This window comes from Drosophila obscura, unplaced genomic scaffold (genome assembly GCF_018151105.1).
Source record: "Drosophila obscura isolate BZ-5 IFL unplaced genomic scaffold, ASM1815110v1 contig_208, whole genome shotgun sequence".
Classification (NCBI taxonomy): Eukaryota; Metazoa; Arthropoda; class Insecta; order Diptera; family Drosophilidae; genus Drosophila; species Drosophila obscura.
Genome location: NW_024542799.1, coordinates 3,637,406 through 3,661,668, shown reverse-complemented (window position 1 = coordinate 3,661,668; position 24,263 = coordinate 3,637,406). Strand labels below are relative to the sequence as shown.

At 46.8% G+C, this 24,263-nt stretch overlaps 2 protein-coding genes across 6 annotated transcripts in view; one reads left to right on the top strand and one right to left on the bottom strand.

Annotated features, from left to right (window-relative positions):
- Positions 1 to 204: 204 nt before the first annotated feature.
- LOC111073172 (protein snakeskin) lies at positions 205 to 1,561 on the bottom strand. Its single transcript, XM_022365366.2, has 4 exons — positions 1,455 to 1,561; positions 1,267 to 1,338; positions 815 to 1,011; positions 205 to 753 (listed from the first exon to the last, which is right to left on the bottom strand). The coding sequence occupies exons 2-4, from the start codon at positions 1,315 to 1,317 to the stop codon at positions 513 to 515; spliced, it is 489 nt and encodes a 162-aa protein (XP_022221058.1). The 5' UTR covers positions 1,318 to 1,338; positions 1,455 to 1,561; the 3' UTR covers positions 205 to 512.
- A 2,892-nt stretch (positions 1,562 to 4,453) lies between these two features.
- Positions 4,454 to 24,263, top strand: part of LOC111073151 (pleckstrin homology domain-containing family G member 5) — a 30,791-nt gene continuing 10,981 nt past the window's right edge. Inside the window, exons 1-2 of one of the 5 annotated variants that reach the window (XM_022365335.2) lie at positions 17,841 to 18,031; positions 21,385 to 23,560. In XM_022365335.2, coding sequence (XP_022221027.2) covers positions 21,728 to 23,560 — 1,833 coding nt within the window. In that variant the 5' untranslated portion in view covers positions 17,841 to 18,031; positions 21,385 to 21,727. Of the gene's footprint in view, positions 4,750 to 17,840; positions 18,032 to 21,384; positions 23,561 to 24,263 lie in introns of those variants that run through there. The other 4 variants (XM_022365337.2, XM_022365339.2, XM_022365340.2 and 1 more) reach the window with 4 other exon arrangements.

The window sequence follows — 24,263 nt, the reverse complement described above, 5'->3', positions numbered from 1 at the left end:
TATCTGTTCTTCTCCTGATTTTATTCCTTATTCCTTCCATTCTTCCACAAAGTTTCTTTGAATGATCAGCATCAAAAGGAAATTCTTTTTCCAAGAACAGAATACAGAATCTATATTACTGCATAAAATAATACTTCATTCTGTTCTCCGAATCCGCCAAGAATCTTTCTGATTCTCCCGAAAAAGTACAAGAAACATTAAAGATCCTTTGGCATGGACTTAACTATTTGTATTTGCCAGCTATTTTGTGGGGTGTACAGATTAATGCCGAATCGAAAAAAACATAATAGAAAAAGTTAGAAAATGTTATAACGACAAGAGACCCTTACGAACGTCTGTACTTAACGGATAACTACAGTAAATCGTAAATCGGATAATGGTTAATGCATAATCGGCATAATCGGCATATGATAAAAACTAGTTTGCACTTAAAGCGATCCTAAGGCTTATGGGGCTTATGTAGGGATGTGTGGTATTCGGCGAGTGCACCCCCTTTGGGTGGGGTCTGCTCCCTACTGCGTGTAGTCGGTGTCGCCCTTGGAGTAATGGATGCAGGCCAGAACCGTGTCCAGCAGATAGAGGGCACCCTCGATGACGCACAGCGAGCCCATGGCAATGCCCACTTGTCGCTCAGAGTTGACGTACAGGAAACCCTCGTCGGACATGTAGCCCTTCCAGTAGTGCAGAGCCACACCGCCAACGGCTATCCACATGATGCACCCCACCACATTCATGATGGTGTCGCAGAGTTCTCTGAAAATGGATAAACATTGTTAGGGGAACATTGTACAGATTCCTCGAATGTGGGGCTTACCCCTTGTGCTTGGTGGTGCCGAAGGCATAAGCAATCGTATGGCAGCCCGTGTAGATCAAGAATCCGACCATTACGCCAGAGCCAACGATTTCCGCATCGGCGCTTTTCTCTTCGTTGAGGTTCCAGGTGCCGCCAATGCCCAGGAATTCGCCGCCATCGCCCCAACGGTACAGGAAGATGATCACCAGGTTGATGATCTACAGCAGAAAAAGGAAGGATGCGGGATGAGGTCACTGTTTGAAGGTTTTTTTTTGCATGATTCATGGCCATAGCCAACGGAGCGGAGTATCCAACGCGGCGTATGAGTAATATTACTAATACGCCCAGGGCGGCACCGCTGCTGCTGCTGCTGCTACTGCTGATAAGCGGTTCTTATCAGCACAGGGGCTGTGGCTGTGTGGCTATTGCTCAACATTTTGGCCCTCGTATGGGATTGGGGATGGGATACTCACCAGCTTTAGGGCCTTGATGAAAATAGAACCAATTGTCTCCACAGACACCATTCTGATGTTTCGTTTCGTTGGCTGAAAGGTAAATAAAATGCGTTATAAAATAGGGTTTAGTTTATTTTAGCCCTCTGTTTTGCTTTTTCTCTCTCTATCTGGAATTGCAATCAATCTCTGGCCACCGCAGCACTCACAATCTGTTGCTGTAATTTACACCCACAAACTGATTCGCACTCGCACTCGTGTTCGTATCGCTGTCGCTTGTCGACTGAATACTGGAATCAAAAAACTGGAACGGAACCCACAGCCGACAAGGAATTTGTGTAGCTTTTGCAATCTGCGGCGTACACACACACCAGCGAGATAAGATAAGTTACGACGGACACGATAACAAGTGCTGGGTGGCACGATAGCAGGTGCTCTACGATCCGAAGTGGGCAACTAATTGTTCGTGGAGGTGGTGCGCATGCGCTGGCCCTATCTTATCGGTGGCTCGCTGTGGCTGGTCGCTTTACATTGGCGTTAAGGTGGGGCACTGGTGGTACAACATTAATCATTACGGGCCACAAAGCCACAAAGTTTGTGGCAAAGAAAGGTCCGGAAACGACTTAAGCTTGCGTCACCGATGGCTCGTGTACTTTGGATGAGCCATGGGTCTGGTATTTACCTCACTTCTGTTGCAAAAGAGTATCCCGCTGTTCTTGACCTTGGGTATCGATTGTGGTGGCGCCCTTACCTGGCTCCAGCAACCGATTGAAATGGCCCACACACACACAGACTGCCCCTACTGAAAGCAATCTGCATTTTAATTAGCCCGTCAACGCTGAACCCAACCTCAAGGGGCAATCGTGGAGAGTCGCTACAAACCAATTGAAACAGACAAGCAATAATGCAAAAGATTGCGACAATTGTCGCATCGTTTTTTACTATCGCCCACGTTTACGGTCTCGATATAATAGATGACAGCAATGGGTAGGGGAGTGGTGGGTTATTATTATTATTCTTACTATATTCGTTTGGGAGTAGATGTGGTAGTAAATGTGGGAGCTTTGCTGAATCCATGGCTTGTATCACGTGCCCAGCATGTTGAGTTATATTTATAGATCATAAATATATATCCAGTGGCAGCATCAAAACATGAAAAGTGACATCACACCTTGTCAAGAGGTTTTTTTATGACCTGTCGTTAAGTATCTCTTTCATACACTACACATATACATACATATTGTGGTTTGCTTGAATATCTATATACATATGTATGTAGTATGCATGCGAGGAGTATAAGAAGAGGTGTGTAGCAGGAATGGATTCAAGGGAAGCCCGATCTGTGCACAAGTCTTCAACAATGAATAAGTATAGTAACACCATAATGGTTACCTTGTTGGAACGTAAATAAAAACGTTTCTTAATCAAGAAAATACTCTCTAAATTGCATATGAATTTTTTTGTATAACTTCCCAGTTTTGTATTCTATTATTGAGTGGCATATTCTCATTCGCATAATATTTTGAGGATCTATCGCTAAAGATGGGCCAACTTCTTAGCTTAGCTGTGTCCCTATTCGCCAGTACTTTCTTTTTCTCCGATCTATGTACATGTGTATGTACTTTTATATCCAGAATATCCCCCTCCTTCGCATTAAATTGACAAAGGAAATCGGTAGTGGGATTCGTAAGCACTGTACGCGCAGTGGAATGCCACGCCGTATCAAGGCCAAAGGTCGAAACGTTCTGTCTTTTTTCCCTACTTAGACGCGGAGAGGAGTCTTTTAATTTTTGGAATTTGTCTCCGCTGCGTCGCCGAGTCACTGCATGAGTCACTGTGATGTGATCGCCAGAGAGGGGGGCTGGGTGTCAAGAACTGGAACCGGCATGCAACAGACGACACAAACAACGTCGCATGCAGCGCAGTCGAAGTCGCTGCTGCGAAACAGAGAGAGCGAAAGAGAGAGAGAGCCCGGCTAGCTTTTGTCAGCCGACACGCAACCAACGAGTGTCATGCCAGCCAGATATTGATAGACCACTGAATAACAGTGATTGCTTTTTTTTAGCTTAGAGCTACGAAAGTTTAGCTGTAATTTATGGAATTTTTTAAATTTCTACCTACAATGTACTCACATGCTAATCACGAATGAGTGTACCTGCTGCTACCATTTTTGGGGAGCACTTAAGATGCCCATAAATGTATGTCACTGCCCGGCGTCAATGAGGTGTGTCAGTGTCTCAGATTGGCGCGCAGACTTGGAGCTGGCAAAATGTAATACTAATCCGCAGTGTGAGTCAGAGCCACAGCGGCCCACAGCACCAGTCGAGCACATGTTGGGGATAGATGGATGGATGGATGGATGTATGGATGGATGGCGCCTCGATTTTTGTTTAGAGCTTTTTGATTTTGTTTTGATTACTTCCCACTCGATTCCGCTGGATCTTCTTCGTACACACACGTACTCTCTCTCTCTCTATGTCTGGAGGCAATCAATGCCGGCAATTTGTTGTGGGCAAGGAGAGGGACGGAGTAGGGGGTATTCCCGATTCCGGTCGTTGTTGCTTTTATGAATGAAAGTTTCGTTTGTTTACTTTTCGGTGCCTCCGCTCCCGCTCAGTGAGTGTGCGCATCTCGGAGAGAGAAAGTACGCGACGCAAGGTGAGAGAGAGAGAGAGCTAGTGATTGGGGGAGAGAGCGATAGAGGGAGGTAGCCAAAAGTGTAGGCGAGAGACAGAGCAAGATGCGCTTATCAGTCGCATTCAAAACATACATAATCAGGGAAGGCAGACCCAGACGAGGTCCACCAACTGAATAACTGTGCTCCATTCATGTGCCGTTCCATCTGGAATCCATTTATATGGCTAGAATATTATTTCAATTATTCCAAATAAAACTAAAACTTGCAGGAGACTTTTACTTTGCATCCGTTATGCCCCGAAGTGGGAAACCACATGCACAGGTGAGGGTGGACTGGAGGGTGTATGTGTATACACCTCTCTTTCGTTTAGGAGACTGCCGACTCGTCATCCTTATCAGGCGCCCGAGTTGTCGTTGTCTCGGCTTTCGTTCCGCTTGTTGGCCTTTCGGTTCGTCCTTTAAACGAACGGACGGCGCCAGAGTCGCGCCAGTTCGCTGCCAGCCGTCGCCCAGCGAACGACCCTTGGGAGAGGAGCAACCTCCCTTTCGACCTTCGAGAGTCCTGCCCGCGTCCGCGTCCACGGTTCGGTTTCGGTTTTTGTTGAGCGCCATTCTGTGCTCCGTCTGCCAGTGTCGTAGTGCCGTCGCGTGGCCCCTTTCGCTGGGTGCTGGATAGCCAGGGTGCACTGTGCCAGTGCACAGGTGCCGCAGCTGCTGCTTGGAATCGCGAATAACTGTCAGAGCTCGGAGTCGAATAAACTAAACGCTCGTCCAATATACCAATCAATTGGAATATGTCCGACATTGGAAGCAGCGATTGCGATGGCAAACAAGAGCTCTGGCTCATGGGATTGTTTGTTGAATAAAGTGAGTTTTTAAAATCCTAAAGGATTCGAGTGACTTAATTCCATGGTGCAAGTGCAAGGAAAGCAAAATTAGGGATGACAGTCACAATCTACAGTCCAATCTCTTCATGAAAACAGTGTCTTTCTCTGCTTTAAAGAGTGCAATTTGTAAGGGTATTTTTTTTTAAGGTTTCTCCTTCGTTCTGTATAATCTTGCCATTTACTTATGTATGTATAATTATACAGCCGATGGTTCGCGTAAATGTGTCAGAGGCCTTGCTTGACAAGCTCTAGAGCTCGAATAGCTCTAAAAATCTCATCCCAAAATTAGCCAAATGGCTTAACCATACTTAAAATGAATAATATGCCAAGGGATCATTGAATATGACTGGATTTTGAGAGTTTTTGAGTGCTTTGTGCCTCTTGAGTTCGATTTCGATTTTTTTTTTGTTAACTCTACCGAAAATAAACCCCAAGTGCAACCCATATTTGAGTCGAAAGTAGTGGCTTAAAATATAAGGAAATCTGCCCTACGAGTTTATTTATTATGGCAATAAAATGTGAATTAAATGTTTATTTGTTTTGAGATTCCGAATTGGTAAAGTAAATACACTTGGGGTCAGTGGGCGGGCCAATTAGCAAAAACGTTTTAAACCGCAAAAATTCGTTTTGTTTGGCAAAATTCTGTTTCGTTTTGTGGTTTTCAGATTCCTAAACCTTCTTCTACCCATACCAGGGAGTCAGTTGCTTTGCTTGGATGTTTCCTTTCTTACCCTCTCTTCCTACGATGTTTCATTGGGGGAATTTGTAGAGCAGAGGCGGCACCTGGCGTACCATTGGCATATTTTCCCTTTTCCTTTTGGCGACAGCGATCTCTGTAAATATGTAATGCCAAAATTATTATTTTGAGGCATGTAGCACTCCGTGCAGTCCTCTATTGAAAACGAGAGCAGTGCAGGATCTGCAGCAGGAGTGGGTGCTGTGGAGGTCATGTCCTTTGCTCTAAGAGCTCTCAAATATGCATAAACTAATTTCGGCTTATGCAACATTCTTTTCGGCACAGCGCCCCCGCGGCACATCGATGCGGCTACTGCCTCCTCCTCCTGCCTCCTGCTGTAATATTCATTACCTAGTTGGCCCATATGTGCCGTGTGCTGTGTGCCGTCTGCCGCTTGGGCATCCTCCTTCCCCCCATGAACCGATGAAACATTTAAATGCTAATAAATTTCGTTTACGAGGCAGATCTGAGCCGGACAACACGGTGGGAGCCTCGTCCTGAGAGAGACAGGTCTCCTCCGATGACGTCCGTACTCGCAGCTCTGTGTGACGTCCGCGTTCCACTCTACTCCGCTGCAAAAAGAAGGTGCAAAGTCAGAGGGAAGCACTAGGCTCCTGGAATGCCTTGCCGAAGAAGTGGCCATATGAAATGATTTATGGCTGCCTGGCTGTCCAATGTCTCCGTCTACGGCTCTGAAGCTCTCCATCCGGTGGTCATCCGTTGTTTGTGCTCCCTTTTGAGGCGGTGGGCAGAACACAAACACAAATAGCTTGAGGAATTTACGGATGCGTTGGATGCCGGCTGTGGCTCGTGAATATTTGGTGGATGCCACAACATTGCGTCATAAATCAATTTTAATGCGAAAAATATTGCCGCATGTGTTTGCGGGAATTTTTCATAAGCAAACAACAGAGTGGGGATTCCTTGGCCATTCATCGGGGATGACACCACATGTGACACCTAAAATCTATTGAAGAATTTTCATGTTTACCCATCGATTTGTAGGTCTGTTCTTCAGATTTTAATATCCTTTTTGGCTGCTTTTCTTGGTTCATAATACTCAAATTTTTATGTGTACTTGGATCGTCTTTTTTAAGGCTCCATTAGTTCTGCAATTAAAGAGAATTACCTGAATATTGTTAATTCTCTTTCATGAAATGTGGGCCCGTGTTTTATTTCAGGTATTAACTGAAACTTCTCCCTCATACTCCTCCCTCTCCTTCCCTGAATTCCTTTTAAGTATAAAACGTGCCATTTGTTTTGAATGTAAGTTTTAAGACCTTAAAATTATCTCTGTTTATTTATGGGGCGGAATTCCCTCTAAGGATAACAGCCGGAGAACGAACAGAACTTTGTATAAAACTTTACGACGAATCCTACAGAGCCACAGGATGCCTTTGAACAGTTTCATTTCTGTTTTTGATACCCCGTAATTGGTGGGTGTGTGCCTGTTGGGGTATAAGGGGCTTTAATTTGAAGCTAACAAGCACCAGAGATCGAGAGATTTAGTGGGCGAGAGCTGCTAGGAGAATGTGAACTGCTGCTGCCGGTACAGTGAGCAGCGCAATGAGCAAACAATAATAGAGACTTATTTTAGACTATAATTTCAAGCTTTAATAAAGCGTAATATATGTTCCGGACTCCGGAGGGTATGCTAGAGTCGGCTGAGTTCTTTCCTGTTTGCTAGCACCAGAGCCCCTTCAGAAATAGAGAACAACGACTATATTCGATGTACGAATACAGCTGATACTTCGTGTGAAAGGGGTATGCAACTGAAAACTGAAAACTCCTTTAATGAAAAATTAAAAAAAAATCTATTGAGGAACGGGTTTTAAAAGAAGAAATTCTCGAGAAAAAATATGAAAATTATCACCACTTTAGTATCTCTCTTGTATCTATAGAAATAAGCATATTTGAAATTGTTTTCCTGGTCCTTTCTCCCATTAAGCTTTGAGTATTTTTCAGGAATAAAATATTTCACATTCCTGGGAGTCATGCCAGAGACAGCAGAAAAGAAGGAAGTGGGGTTGCTTCATTGGAGAGTGAAACACACACACAGGCATAAAATTCAAGAGCTAGATTAAAGCTTATGGGACATCCATTTCATGTTAACATTAAAGTATTTTCCTGGCGATTCTTTGAAGGATAAAAGCGCCAAGCTCTGTCCCATTGTGGGGCACCACAGGAGGAGCAGTAGCGGGAGCATAGAGACAAACAGACACACAATGGGGCGTGGATGGGAAGGGGAAGGCGGAAGGCGTTGGTGGAGTGCTGAAAAACCAATTTTGGTCATTATCAGAGACCATAAATCAAAGTCCTTGCAATTAGCGGCGAAGGTAGAAGTCCATTTTAAAATTAATTAAAACCGAAAAGCAAATCCGCAAAACGAACCGCACGGAAAACCGCACGAACACCGGAACAGCAGATGGGAATTGAACGATGGATGGGTATCCGGTGGAACGATGGCCAGGACACGGGATAAGGACACAAGTGGACACAGATGGACACACGGCAAAGTCATCTGCGTGACTGGCAAAGTGGCAAGGATTATGGACCAGCAGCTCACGAGGCATGAACGGATCTGATTGCTGCTGCTGCTGACAGATTGAGAGACACGGGGAATGGGAATGGAGGTCTCCTTCGTTTGCAACACACAAATTATCAGAACGAATGAATGAGTGATTCAATGAATGAATGAAGAATGTTCATTTCGAGTCATTCAATTATCGAACGGGCACCGTAAACTGCCGCTTTCCCTGCGTCGATTATCTTCCATTTATAATGGAGATTGGTGCGGGAAGAGCCTCAGTTCTGTTGGGGATTTGAAGTCTAGTTTTAATCAATCAATAAATTACGTTGAGCCTGCAGGACAGGAGGGCGGGAGTGGGAATGGGAATGGGTGCGTCAGGGGCATAGATTTCGTGTTCGTTGAATGCGAAGTGATTTATGCAGGTATTGGGACGTCGCCGCCACTCTCCCGTAATTACTGCCGCCAGTTCATTCCAATCCAATCCGATCCTGTCCTGTCCTTTCCTGCCCGGTGTGTGGTGCGGTCTGTTGATGTCTCTTAATTTGATTTGTGTCATGGGTGCGGCAGGCTATGCAGGTTCGGTTAGCCAGGGGGTTTTTGCCAGTGGCTGCCTCCAGGTGCGTGGAGGTGTGGCCTCCTCTGGACAATGGACACTGATTGCGCTTTGTCTCGCTCGCTCACTCTCTCTCTCTCTCTCTTATTCTCTTTGGGTGTTGCATAGTTTGGGGCTTCTAAATGGGAAGAGAATCCTAAATCCTTCAAATCTTACGCTGCCTAATAGATAAACACCCCGACCCCACCCAACCACCCAAAACAAAAGGAGCTGCCCGTCGTTCTTTTTTTATTTTGTTTTAAAAACATATTACGATTCAGCCCTCAATTAGCATTCCCTGAAATCGGATAATGACTGCCGGGGCGAGGGTCAAACAGAGGGTCCCAGTGGGCAGGGGGCCAACGTCAACAAGTCGCGGCACTAATTAGCATTAGATGTGGATCAAGGATCAACAAGCGACAGGAGGAGAGAGAGAGAGAGAGAAAGAAAGCTGGCGCAGCGGAAAAGCATCTAAAATTTAATTTTCGAACAAGCAGAGCGGATGAAATGTCTGCTGGTCGGTCGTTTGGGTTTTTCAAGGCAGATTGAATGCTCAAGTTCCATGCAACATTCCCTGTTGCTGCCCCGAGGAGCTGGCAAGGCCATGGCTGCACCCTCCGGGCTGCTGCTGCTGCCTGCTGTCTGTTTTCTGTCGTCTGGGTCCCGTATTGGGGTCAGGACAATATGGGGGACAGCCCTTGACCCAAGCCGCATGTCCCATGTCTACAGAGTGTGGCAGTGGGAGAGAGAGAGGGGAGTGTGTGGTGGCCAGCTCCTGCTGCTCGTTGCTTATCAAATTTATTTAGCAAATGGACTTCAAGGCAGTTTTTCCTTTGTTCTAAATGTTTGCTTTGAAACGGAAACTGAATTTGAGTGGCGGCATATCTCCGAAGTCCGTCCTCCCGTTTTTGCGGCAGACAAGAAGGGATAACCGCAAATGTCCAGCCAACAACAACCCACACCGCCCACCGTAGGGGGGAGCCAAGTATGCGTCATTTTTCGCTCACTTAATGAAACGACGCGTCCCCAAAAATACCCAGAGAAAATCCCTGTAATGTGCTGGTGGTGCCGCTGCTGTTGCTTTGCTTGACACGCAAGCAATTCTGTGAAAAGTTTAACTATTTTACTATGGAACGACTTCCGGATAGTTAACTGGAAAATATACACACAAAGGGCAGATCCATTTTGCATGAAATATATAACAACAACAAATTGGTCCATGATCATTTGAAATTTAGACACAGCTGAAAATGAGAATATCTATTAGATATTATCGAGTAAATACGATCTTTGCTTTCTTTTCAGTTGAGAAATTTACTAAGAGAACTCTAAACTAGTGTTTCCTAGTTTCTTTCAGTGTACATACACACACACACACACCCATATAGTTTTTGATGAGAGTCCTCAATGTTGTGGGCCGTACAAGCACCGCCTCCCGGTTGATCCTTTCATCTGGCAATTCTCAGATTGTTGTAAATAATTGCCAGCACTTGAGAGCCCGTCCCTTGTTCTCTTCCCTATCCGGACCTATCAGGACCTTGAAACTGGGTGAAACTGGAAAGGAAGGGTGGATGTCTGCTGGCCGCCACAGAGGCTCAGGCTCTGAGGCTGAGACTGCGGCTGTGGCTGTGGCTGTGGCATGTGTCGCCATTAACACAGTTGTGTGTGCTCGGAGGGACCTCTGAAACGGAAACCGACAAAGCTCTCAGACTCTCTGCTCGGGGCCCCACAAATGGAAATAATAGAATAATGGAAATCAAATGTTAAACTGCTGGCAAAAGGAAATAAAGAGCAATTTGCTTGAATAAATATTTAGAAGAGTGTGCTCTCAAGGAGGATGTGGACGAGGATGTGGACGGACAATGCCAGCAAGTCAATGGCTGTATGGAGAGAGCATGGTAATTCCAAGGACTGCCTGCCACATCCGCTCTTCCAACCGTTAATTGCTGCCACACACACACACGGACACAAAGTAAGAGCGGGAGAGAATGACAATTACAATTGATTAATCCTGGCAAAAAGCACTTGACATAGCACAGAAAAAGGGAGGGGAATGCCCCTCGCAAAACATACACAAACGAGAATGTCATTAAAAGTTTCCAAAATATTGTCAAGTGCCCAAAGACGAAACTCAAACATACTTCACGAGACTCCAAATATTTATATGTGTGCGTGTGTGTGTGTGTCCTTATATTGTACTTACCTTTTAAGTGGGGAGACTCACTCGGGGCACAAAGGACACACAGCACACCACCTCGCATCTCCCAGGGGATCGTCCTATTTCATTGTTATTAAATTAAATACTTGTAGAAAACAAGTGGGAGCCATATATTGGCCCCTACAACTACGGGATACCCGCTAGTTAGACATTCTGATGGCGTGGCTTACTCTACCGCCTCTTTGTTACTCTCCCAGTGTGGCTTAGCAGTGGCAGTCAATCTGTCATCTATCTCTAGCTTTTTGGAGGCATCCTCCGTTGGAATTACCAAACACTCTGGCACTACAAATGTCCTCATAAATCGAATATCCTTGTTAATGGTGTCGATGTTTCAGTTGTTAATTGGTTGAGACATTCAATTGATAGCTGGACAAATCGAATAAACTACATTGATCCACCCCTTGCAGCCGGCGGAATGTTCTGCTTGCGGAAGCACCATCACCATCATCATCCTCTGGAGTCCAATCGATAATCATACCCCCCGCTTTGGATCCCCCAGAGTTCGTCATTCGAATGGGGAACTTTGTGATTTCATAACCTTATATACATCATGCATGAGCCGCCAGGAATTTGCCATTAATTAGTCTGCAGGTGTTGTAGGGGGGCGGGGTGAGGCAGCAAGAACAGGTGGATAGGGCAGATGTGTGTGTGTGTGTGTGTGTAAAAATTGGCAAAACAAAGGCAACTTTTTCGCCGAAGGACGAGCCGAGGAGCAGCAGGACTGTGCGTGAGAGCAAGTGTGTGTGGCACAGGGTTCGGGCACGATTTACGTAAATTTTTATTACAATAATAACGCCGAATGACGGGAACGACCCTCCACCGACAGCGCGAAATATATTTAATGAAAGAAAACCACAGCGATCGATTTGTGTATTGGGCAGAACTTCCACCCACCCATCGCCATCCTGGGGGGAGGTAGGTAGGGCATTGGGTAGGGAATGCACGACGAACCCTAATGATGACACATTCAATCGGGAGGCAGGTTTCCCCCATCCCCCTCCCCTCCAGGCCGAAGAACCGGTTGTCGGAGCATTTCCCAAATGACGTAAGAAGTTGCGAAAGGACGACACCTCGCCAAAAACTGTGGCACGGATCAATAATCGATGTGTAAAAAGTCGGTTAATGTGAATGTGCCTATGTCTATGTCCATGGCTCTGTGTGTGTGTGTGTGTGTGTGCCTGTGGAATGGAAGGACCTCATTAGGAGTGTTAAAAGGATTTACTTACACCTTTGGTGTGCTCGCACTTTGAAAACACTATGGAAAGGTGGAGGGGAATTTAGCAAATGGGAAAGTTTAAGGATCTGCAGAAATGTTTCAAAAATACATGGATCTCAACAAACATTAACATCATGAATATAAACTTAATGTTACATTTTTTACATCAATTGGTTATTCTTCAAAGATTCTATGGGCAAACCACGCTTGGCAAAACATTTCAGAACTCAACTGGTAGTAGAACTTTACCCAGCATTTGGATGCATTACATTCCATAACTCCTCTCATATGTGACCAACTTACATCAAGGAAAATCAGCTTAAATGCCAATTAAAGACGTCTGCAAGTATAAGCTGATCCTTGACATGAAAAAGCAGGCTCCTTTAAAGGCAATAAGCTCATTAGCTGGTGGTCGCTCCCACACAACTGTGCTGTGTATATTTCTTAAACATTGTATCCTTACGACTGCAAAAGCCTCCACTTGGTTTAACCACAGGCTCACATACGTACATACATATGTGCGTATGTATGTGCGCTTCCCAGGTGCGAATTAGACACGAAATTTATGTTGAAATCATTTGATTTGTGAGTATTTTGGGAAACTTTGAGTTTGCACATAATTCATTAAGTCCCCTGTCCTGCGTGCTGCGTTCTTCGTTCTTCGTCCTTCGTCCTGCGTTTGCGTGTGTGTGCTGTCAAAGCCAGCAGCGAAAACTAAATGCGGCCTAAGCCCCTCGCAAGTTTTCGGGCCTGTCTGTCTGTCAGTCTGTCTGTCACATGTGTGTGTGTCAATGTACGTGTCAAATGTGAATCCCAGTTCGTGAATCCCAGTTTTGGTTCGTGGCCAGCAATCACTGAGTCATTCCGGGCTGGGTCCAGGTTACTTGAAGGAGAGGAGGATGCGAAAGGATGGCATGGAATTAATTTGATATATCGGTGGGGCTTTGACTCCTCATCCGGCTGGGAATGGGGGATGACACATTGTAGAGCAGCGTTAGCAGCGGTAGCAGCAGCAGCAGCACCACCACCAATGACAATAAATGAACTCAAAAATGTGCCATTTCTGTAGCCAGATTGTGGCTGAGGACAATTCTTGAAAATTCCTCCTTCAAGCGAAATGGCATTCATGTGTTTGCGTGTCAGCTCTCGGTTCCATGTCTCTGTGTGGCTGTGGGCGTGGGAGTGGGAGTGGCAGTGGTGGGCATGTTGCATGTTCACCTGACATGGGGCAGATATTAGCCACTATGTCCCCCCGTACACGTATCCCTTGCAAAATTGAATTGTGCTGAATTTGCTTTGCAACAAAGTATTAGGCAAACAAGTGCAGCTGCAACTCCCACTCGACGACAGGGCGACTCTCACGGACCCATGTTTCGGCTATCTGCCATATAGGGTTGGCAATGGTTTTAGTATTTAATGATCCTTAGTTGCAGCGACTAAGCGTACATCCAATTACATCCAAATCTATGCTCATAGTTGCCTCAATCCTGGTGCTTAATCACCGTTTACTGGTACACCGAATTCCTGGAAAATCTTGATTATTCCAGAAATTAGCAACTGAAATATAAACCCACTCTCCAAAGGGGAAATTAATGCCAAAAGATAGTTATCCTCGCGTGGGAACCATGCCATACGCGACGGTTTGCTCTTTTCTGAGGGGATTGCAACAGGCGCACATTTGTCAGACAGCTGCCGGCTATCCCACAATAATCGACAACGTCAGCAGATTAAACGGAATGTAGAATGTTGAATGGAAAATGAAGAATCAAGTCAGGCGCCACTTGTGCCGCTGTGCCAGTTTCTGGACCTTCCGTTCGACCAGGCGCTCGCTCGCCCGGTCGCCCGCTCGTCCTTATCAAACGCCAATCAAAATTACGCTCCTTTAGTATGAAAAAAGGGTCGTAGGAGCCGGAGCGGGCCATGGTGTTGTTGAGAGAGTGGCAGATGCCACGTGTCAGGCTATTTAGCATGGAAATTCGCTTTGTTACAACTACTATAAACCAGGACACAATGCTGCACCCGATCCGACCCCATTCACAGGTTACATAAAGACTTCAAGGTAACCCCAACAACAGCAGAACGGCGGGGACGGCAAACCGGAGACCCACGGCACAGAACAGAACACGCAAACGAAGCATTTAAATCGATTTCACCCGCGAGTGAGAGAGCGGCGGGACTTGAAAAGCAGTCGTCCATCGGAGCAGCACGCGCCAGTGGCTTATACTGCTACGAGCGAAATACTTGGGAAATGGGCGCATAGCCACTGCAAATTTATCTGCTCTGTTTTTTTACCCGTAATTTATAGAGCTTCAAGCAGTTACAAGCGGCCAGAACATGGCCACAGGCTTGAACTGGTGCTGGGCGGCAGCTCCTCCTTGCAGAGGTGCATGCACTGAAAATGAGGTCTTTTTGCTACATTTTGCAAATAGAAAGCGGCCCAGTTTCAGATAAATAAACATCGATTAAACGAAACGAGTAATACGAATATGAATTAGGTTGTGAAACTTTTCAAGGCATTTGGATGATGGCCAAGATATCAAATGTTCAAACGAAATGGAGGAAGGGACTCGTCGACTCCCGCCAAGAGTACTTGAATGAAAAATAAAAGTTCTAGATATTCTGTGACATCATAGCCGTGGGGGCCTTAGAAACTCTGACAAACTTTTGATTTGGCAATATTTTGTTTGGTTTTAAACAAGTTTAAATATACTTTAACAATCCTTATCGATTCTGAGCACCAACTCGACAGCCGCCTGTGTGCGAAATGCTGCTTTAAAGCCTGAACCTGCCTGAATAATGGAAAATATGAGTGTTTGCCCAAAATTTCAACTCTGCTTCTAACTCATTGCCAATCCACAGGCCACACCCCCACATGGCCACCCATGGGGTTCATTCAATTGCCAAACGATTATCTCCGGCCTCATCAAACACATTGGCAGTGCCAGAGCAGTGGCAGAGAATCCCTGACATCGGATCCGGGTTCCGTCTGACGTCGAGGATGCGGCCTGCCTGCAAATGAGCATCGCCGATGCCTTGTTTGCGGTTTGCCCGTAGATATACGGGCGGGGGAATTTGTATGCCGGCGGGCGTACTCAATCTTTGCTCTTTTGTGGGTCTGGTGGGGGCGACGGTGTGGTGTGTGCACTCGACTGGATATCGAGTGATGGAGTGGGGTATCCGCATCTAGTGGTGGATGGGTAGCTATACCGCAAACTATTTCAGGTGCCTAATCGCATTCTGACAGTTCTGAAAACAGTTTTCACTCGATGGGCTCCTGGGCCCATGGGGCATCCACTGGGGTCGGATACCCCACAGCAAACTGCACCACAGTGAAAGCCAAAGGCAAAACGAATGCTGAAGCTGAAGCTGTAGCCAAGTGCCGAATCTGGCAAACAAACAGCCGCATTGTCATTGAAATGTTGGCAGGACTTTTTGTCTCTCTGGTTGGTTCCTTTTGTAGGTTGGCTTTATCGTAGTTTTTTTGTTTTGTATTTTTTTTTGCTTTCGAGAATTCTATTTCCCTTTTTTCTGAGGGTGGTGGGCACTCCCCAGTGCTTTTGCTCCATCAGAACCTATGTAGCTGTCATCGGGAGCCGCACACAGCCAGGGCTTCCATCCCAGTTTCGGAGGCGCACATCGGGAACTATAAATCAACAAATTTGACAGCAAAATGTGCAAAGTGGTAAACAAAAACTGGCATCGGAAGCAGTTGCAGCCAAGGACAATGTGGCAGGACTGCTGCTGCTGCTGCTGGCTGCCCAAATAGATTGCACAAGGGAATTATTCGACTATTCGGCTTTCCAGCTCACTCTCTCTCTCTCTCTCTCTCTCTCTCCTATCCTTCTATCTCTCTGGCTGCTGGCTGGCTGGCTGGGCCTGTGTCTGCCCGAAGACCATTATTGGTGGTAATCAAGCGTGATTAATTGAATTGAAATTGAATTTTTGTTTTGTTTTGCATAACATGCTGCTGCTGCTGGACAGCCCAAATGGCCTGTAGGAGGGCAGGACACGAGGAATGTGGAATGTGTGTCAGGTGCTGTAAAACAGGAAAACAGGCAATGGGTCGAGTGTTTTTAAAGCACTCACATTTGTTCATTTATACCAATCCTACACACACACACACACACACACACACACACACAGTCGATACCTGTATTGTTTTTACTATTTGTGTGTGCCCGAAAGGGCGATGGATGATTCTCCAAGGGGCAATCTAATATATGTATACTGATTGAATTTACTCGTATTCCTAATTAACACATTCATTACCATGACTACTGCCAAGGGAGAGGAGAGAATGAAATAGAGGGAGAGAGAGACAGAGCAGAGCAATGAATATCTAATTGAGCATTGCATTGCCTCCATTCCACGTCATAAAACACTCAATTCAAAACAGAGATGAAAGCATTTTACACTACTAAACACTTGTGCAGAGCAAGGCCTCAAACTACGCGAAAGTCCCATGAGTAGTATAAACAGCCACTGTAGGACAGTGTAATTATACATAAATACATATGTACATATTTCGTTTTATTTATTCTGTATTAGAATTAACGACAACTTGTTTTTGTCGATATGTTGCTGTTGTTATGCCATCGAAATTTTTCAGCTTTCTCGTCTCATGCTGAACGGTGAACGCGCAGGCATTCGACGCTCGTTGAGCAGTGCACAAAATCACTTCTAGGCTAGAAGTTCTGGCTGATCGCACTTACTGATAAGAAGATGCATTTCAAAAATATTAATGCCTGTTTAAATGGAACAGCAGCAGCGCGGCACACAACAAAGAACTTGCTGCTCCGCTTGATTGACAACAATTCGTGCAGCAGCTCACCGATTTGACCGATGAAACCTTGCTTACTTTAGTACTTTCCCATTCAGCATGCAACCATCTTCTGGTCTATGCGACATTTAAAAACATTCTCAAAATTGAAATTACATTTTTGGCTATGGTGGCAGTTGGTCTCTAAATTAAAAAGCTGTCTTTACATACATATATCCTTTCTTCCTGCGGGGTCTACTATGAAATCCAGCACGCAGCTCCGTCGTCAGCTGCCCTAAATGGGTTTTTTCCACCTTGAATTCACATTAAACGAAGAGTAATTTTCCCCAACAAAACAGACTCAGGAGCAAATGCAAGGTGATTAACCTCTGGATAGCTCTCATTGATTCCATTTGACTCGAAAGAACAGGAATTGAGGTTAGAGGCGTGAGGTTTGACTTTTTATGGAATATTTAAGGAATGTACAAAAACTCCTTGCTTCTAAGCAAATTCTAAAGCCGATGCCACATCTCTGTGTGAGCTAGGCAGGAAAATATGTACATATATCTCAATATATATGAATGAAATACAACCTAAACTAATCCACCTTTATGTTTTCTCTGTCTCTGTTTCTTTGCAGGTAACTTTTCAAACCCAAATGAAATATTGCACCGAAGTCTCTCTTGAAGGGGCATTAAGGGGGTTTATTGCCAGCAATAAACTCATTTGCGTACCCCCAAAATCCAAGGGCGACTCTTGTCTCTGCTGGAGGCATCCTCCGTCGGATTCTGTGCTCTCTCTCTCTCTCTCTCTCTGGCACTCGAGTACTTTCGAATAGGCCCTTCTCCGTATTCGTATCCGTATCCGTGTCCCTGTCCGTTTGTATTTAAGTTTATGTGTGTACCCGTGTCGTAGGCTGTGCCGTGAACCGGGAAAACCAGCAAACAGCCAACAAACAAAAAACAAAGAACCAGAAAAAAGTATAAAAAAAAAACCTAGAGGCAACCAAATTGCAAAAAATAAATGTGCGGCGGGTGGCGGCTGGAGCAGGAGCAGACGCAGACGCAGCCGCACCAACAGTCCCGACCAGACAAAAGAAAGAGGACTCGGAAAAAGAAAAGAAAAGCCAGGAGGTCGAAACCGCATTCGCATTCGCAATCGCAATCGCAATCGGAATCGAAGAGGAGCTCCCATTAGGGAATCAACGCGAGGTAAGTACTGGTGTGCAGGTGGCAATCGCTGCCACAGGGGAGAGCCAGCTGTGAGCGCAGAGTGGTTCGGTGTGTGGCGTGTTTGGTGTGTGGAGCGGCGCCCCCAAAGACAATATTATGATGGATGTTCTCCCTATCGGTATTGTTTCACTTGCAGGCGGGCATGGCCATCGCATGCTCTGCTCTTCAGTTCTGTTTTTGTTTCGCCTTAGGGGGTTTTTGGTGCAGAGACAAAACGCAAAAGTTGACAGACCCCTTTGCATAAATCAGTGCCCGGGTTCCCAGATATCGAGCCCCCCCTCCATGGCCCCGCCTTACCCGATTTTCGTTTTAAAAATCAATTCTGGCCCAATGTGTCGCCAGCCCAAAAGATTAAACTTCAGCTTTGACACGGGACCGATGAGGTGGCGGTTGACTTCTGGTGGGGCCTCAGCCATCTGTCTGTCCGGGAGTCGTGAATGGGGGGGGGAGGCGGCTTATCGATCAAACTCCTGGTGCAAGTTGGCCCCCGGATGCGGTTTGTGCCCTTGCTGCTCCATCTACCACACAAGGGAAAGTTGTGCTGCGCCTTTGATTGCTCAGCAAAATGTTACATTACCACATAAAAAGTGGAGGGGAGGCATCGCTGGGGGCACTGCGGAGTTGAGTGCCAGTCTATATATATACGACACTGCACCGTTGGTACTTCATTTGTGGTACGAGTATGGTGCTGCCGGGTGGGGCTGCTGGTCAACAGCTCGTATAAATCCTGCCCGGCATTAATCGCCCGCGAACATCGCTCCCCCCAAAAGGTGTAGCATTCCTCCAGGGTCCTGGCCGACTCGCTGTGCTTAGAAGAAGGAGGCCAGAGAGTCAGTCTTTTGCTAGGCCAATTTGTATGAGTTTCACGTCTGACGACTACGTCAGCATGGACTCTGTGGCTCTGTCGCTGCAAATGGCACAGTCAGGGGAACAGGCACAGGCTGTGGCTCATGGCTCTTGGCTCTGGTTTCGGTTCTGGTTCTCTGCCGCTTATGCTGATGACATCATAACCATAAAAATTAAATTTTTGCTGCTCTGACAGGCAGCGGAAATGACGGCGCTTCACTGTCCGTTGCTGGCTGTTGTTGTGGTGGTGCTGGCGGTGGCGGTGGCGTTGGCGGACAGATTTGGCAGCTCCACTGGTATCGAAAAAGCGCCTTGAACTCTCTGCAGTCGCGACACACATCCGGACGAGCAAGCGAGATAGCAGAGCGGCTGGAGCGACGTTTTGGTTTGGGTTTCGGGTTGAATATAAAATTTAATCGCAAGACACACATTTAATTTAATTTAATGAAGGAGAACAACATGTTCGCACGCTCGCTCGCTCGCTCGCTTATCTTGGGCTCTGCCGTGATTCCCTCCGCAACACACTACACTCCACCCTCAGGGACATCAGCAGCAGCACAGCACTCCCTTCTCCCCAGCAGAGAATATTTAAACTGCTGGAAAATAGGTTTCAATTATGCGACGTGCAGGAGGAGGATGCTTTTGGTGTCAAGTCTCTCCGACAGCTACAGCTTGGGTTCGGAGCTTCTTGCTTAGGGCCTAGGAATACAAGCAGGGAATTGGTTCGTGCTGAAATAAGACTCTTATGAATACCACCTCTCTGCAGATTGAATATATTCGCTTGAGTTGCGAAATTGCACTCCAATTAATGGAATACTGGGTGGGCTTTTCCCCCCTATAGCACCAGTACGAGGAGGAGGAGGCGAAGCCAGGAGCACAATCAATTGGGCAATATGCCGCCAGGCCACAGTGCTGCCATCACACCCCCACTGTGGGGCATGAAAGATGGCGGACTTTATTAAAGACCAGCCCCAAAATACGGCGTGCTGCCTCTGCCTCGGGCTTAATTATACATTATTTTGGTCTAGGCCCAAGCAGACGCAGACGCACACGGCGGCGGGTCACGTCGCGTGCTCGAGAGGCGTCCAGGCGTGTGCAATGATTTATGTAATGTGCAGCAGCAGCAGCCGGGGGGCAGGCTGTCAACTTCCTCGTACGAGCATGTCTGCCTACTGGCATCCCTTATCCCTATCCTTATCCGAATGTATTCGTATTTATGGCCAAATAATATTAATAACAATAAAGCTGTCCGAGCCACTTTATGGCCGAGTTTTCGTTGCCCCGAAAAAGAGACCCCAAAGGATTGCCAAAAAAGCTTCCATGAATTCTCGTTTTGCTAATCTTTTCACGACCTTAACAATAAGATATTTGACATGTGCTGGGAATGGGACAGATACTCCGTAAATCGAAAGCAGATTAATGCTCTCTTTGGCTTATTCGAATCTTTTTTTTTCCATATTTTATGGCTATGCAGCACTTGCAATTTGCATTTCTCGAGGAAGATGAGTTTGGATGGGAACACTGAGACAGAGGCACAATTGCATACGACTATAAGATGAAAATGCAAATCGATTTGGTTCTAAAATGAGCGAATATTCAAAGGGTATTAGAAGCCAAAAGGTTTATATATTCAATGGATGTCTTATCCGACTCTTTCGGGCCGTTTTCACCGTTTTTCGTCAGCTCCTATCCATGGGTTAGCGTCCATTGGGTGGTGGCTGTGGCTGCACTTATTAAATGCTCTCTAAACTTTTTTGGAACGGTGGGTGGCCACTGCCCAGACGGTATGGTGGTTTTGGCCCCTCGGTTCAGCCAATCCAAAATATATGCACATTCATTTAACTTTTCATATTTCCATCGATTGGCATCTAGATTGGCAAAATTATGCTAAAATTCGTGTCTCGCCCTTCATTTGAAATGCTAACACGCTTACCCCCATGTGCCCATAAAACCCAAAAACTTTTCATTTCCCATACAAAACCACAACAAAACCAAAAAAAAAAAAAAAAATACAGGAAAGGAAAACTAATCCCAAAATCGGTAATAGGAAACAACTTTGATGGAAATTTTATAGCGATGGATGCGCTTTTAAATTGATTCCTTAATTAAATTATGGAATTTACATGCACTCATTTAGTTTGAAGAGTGCTTCAATCTGTAGTTAGAGTATTTTTTATTGAATGGCATTCATAGAAACTTCATTCAAACTTAATTCGAGTGCATTCTATTGGCCAGTGGCTGAGAGTGAAGCCACGCAGATCTCTTCTAAAAAAGAGTGCAATCATTTGGTGGCTGCATAGTTAAGGATATAAAACATATACACATCTACTAAGATTCATATGGGTCGCAAATCGAAGAACGGAGATACCCATTAGTATGTTGAAGGGGGTGCCGCCGCCGCATTGCATATGTAGAACCGCTCACATTTAAAATAAAAATTCAAATTTTAAACATTTTCCGATTCTTTTCTCTCTGTCCTTTTGCAGCAAACCAACGAACAACCAAATAATAGAATAAGCAATAGCATCCTTCTACTTATAGAGGACACACAATAGAATATATTTAGGACGCTTTAAAGGATACCTAGAATTAGGTTTACGAATTACGAAATACGAACACACGCAATGTGTGTTCGTTGTTTGGGGAAAATCAACGCTTCATAAATTACGATTTAGTGAGTAGACAAATTTAAGAACCAACAACAACCATCGGGTGTTTTATAGCCCGCCACACGCCACAAGGATACAGGAGAACAAGGATACACGGGTAGGAGACGACTGCAAAGGAGGCTCCAACACCCACCAAGCATCACGGCAACGTGCGGCCGTAATGGGTGGTGGCTTTGCGGGGCCACCAATTACATTAGCAACCAGCAACCAGAGCCCGGCCTTAGCCAGCGCCAGAAACACCAAGGAGAACGAACATCATACACAAACACACCCACAACCATATCCATATCCACGGACGCAGACAGAGTCAGAGTCATCAGAGACGCAGACGCAGACGGAGACGGAGAGCAGGTCCTCAAAGGTCGCTCCAATGCACGAGAAACTCCTGGAGAAGGAGGAGACGCGCAAAGAAAAGACTGAACGGGCAACAAGTCTGCTTGGTGGCAAGGTCAAGGAGAAGCCGCCCAAGGACAAGCCACCAAAGCAATCAAAATTCGCGGAGCGCCTGCGACGCTCCTTTCGCCGTGGCGACCATCGTTCGCTGGAGATCAAGCGTCAGGAGCCCACGCCGGACGAGCTAAGGGCCAAGAGCCGTGCCACTCCACCGCTGCCGCTGTCGCTGCCGTCGGAGAACAACAATCTGATCGGTGGCAGATCCCCCTCAGCCTTTGCCCTCAGCCAGTTGCATCTGCCTGGTGTGGGCTTGGGAGGTCACATCAATCCCGCTTTGCTGCTGGACAGCCCCGACGAGTGCACGCCGCCCGAGTACGCGTATCGGCACCTGAGCAGCGTCGCCACCACCAACTCGAGCACCTCCTTGGAGAGCAACTGCGAGCTGGGAGAGCTGAGCGGCTCCCAGACGAGCGTCTTCTACTGGGCCTGTGGCCAGCAGGCGACCAACGCACCCATGGGCGGAGAGGTGAGCACGGCCAACGGTGCGGCAGCAGGATTGCAGGATGCACAGGAGCGTGCCAAGCGGCGCCTGGAGACACAGAGCAGCAATCGGAGTGACCAGCAGCCGATATCCATTACAACGACCACATCATCGGCACCAGCCAGCGGCAGCCGGAGCTGCAGCCTCACCAGCGAGAGCAGCTCCGTGCGGCTGACGCGCCTCCAGAATTTCCTCTTCAAGAGCAGCAACGAGAGCTCGAGGAGCTGTCAGGGGCATTCGAATGAGGGCTTTACCGCCTCCTCGCACAACTCCTCCTCGGGCGAGTGGGAGCAGCTGGGCGCCCACGGGCCACTGTCCAGCAGCAGCGGTGTGGGCTTCCACGGTGGCTCCTTCCCCGAGGAGAGCACCCCCGATGAGACCGATGCCACGGACGCGGGCAGCACGCTGCCGGTGGAGAGCGCAGAGGCAGGCGGAGGGTACTATCAGTATACGCTGACCTCGCCGAACAATCCCTTCCTGCCGGAGATCACGGCCCGCACCTACCACAGCACCTACGAGGACGAGGGGCTAGAGCCGGTGGAGGAGCTGCAGCTGGATGGGAACGTGACGTCCGTGAAGTACAATGCCAGTGCCGCTGGCACGCGGTCCGCCCAGCTGCCGACACCCGCCTACAGTCGCGCCGGGTCCCAGGAGTCGACGCACAGCGAGAGCGGCGTCAGTTGTCCCCCGGGGCCGAGTCCCAGCCCAGCTTCCAGCTCCTCCTCGACGCCCGGACGGCACAGGCGCAAGCTCTTCAGCCTGAATTCGCCCACACGTCTGCTGCACCATGCGCCCGCCGCCCAACCAACGCCGACGGCCTCTCCACCCTCTAGCGCCCAGCACGAGAGCAGCGGTCGGTTCCATTCTGGCAGTCTGGTGCGGAGTCTCAATCCCTTCCTGCCCACCACCTCCTCGCCCAAGCGTGGCTCGCCCCTGAAGCAGTCGGCCGTCACCTCGCCAGTCGCCGTCACCCCGGACCTGGGCACCAAGAGGGAGGAGTTTCTGCGCGCCACCATGAAGATCTGCCTGGTCGTGTCGCCGCCCAGCAGCAAGCTGCAGGTGAGTCAAGGAGAAGGTGCTGCTCCATGGCGGCCCCAAAGCAAATGTTTACTTTAAGAAATGAGAATAAACAGATTTTATCCAGCGGCCCGCCAATTGGTTTTCGTTTTATTTCGTTTCTCTTTGGTTTTTCCGTTTTCTTGGCTTTCTTTTCGTTTCTTGCTTCTTGCTATATTGAATTATATAATTTCCAAAGAACAGAAAATATTAAAGTGGGGCTGAATAACATTTTAGAGGATTGGTGGTGCTGGACAGGTCTATGGAAGCCGCTTTGGGACCATTCAAACAACAACAACAAAAGCCCTAGTGCCATTTTATTTTTGCATATTTGCGATTCCAGTCTCGGACTTAACATATGTCCATTTCATAGTTTGTTTGCATTACAAATGAATCAATTAATATATTGATAAGTGACTCCATTATTCATTTCAAATGACTGCAACAATCCGGGCCTAGAGTACAGCAAAAAGTGATATTAATTTTGATGTCATTGAATTCGATTCGCTTTGTCAACGGCTTTAGTGCTCGAATGGAATGGCAATAAGCGACTGCTCTGACGACCACGCATAACATAAATATTGTAGTAAATATTATAATAAATGCGAGATGCGAGATGTCGACTACATACCTTTCTACATATCTGTGTATATTACGCATACGAAGCGTGAACATGAACGAGAATGCATGAAAGAGCCGTATGTCT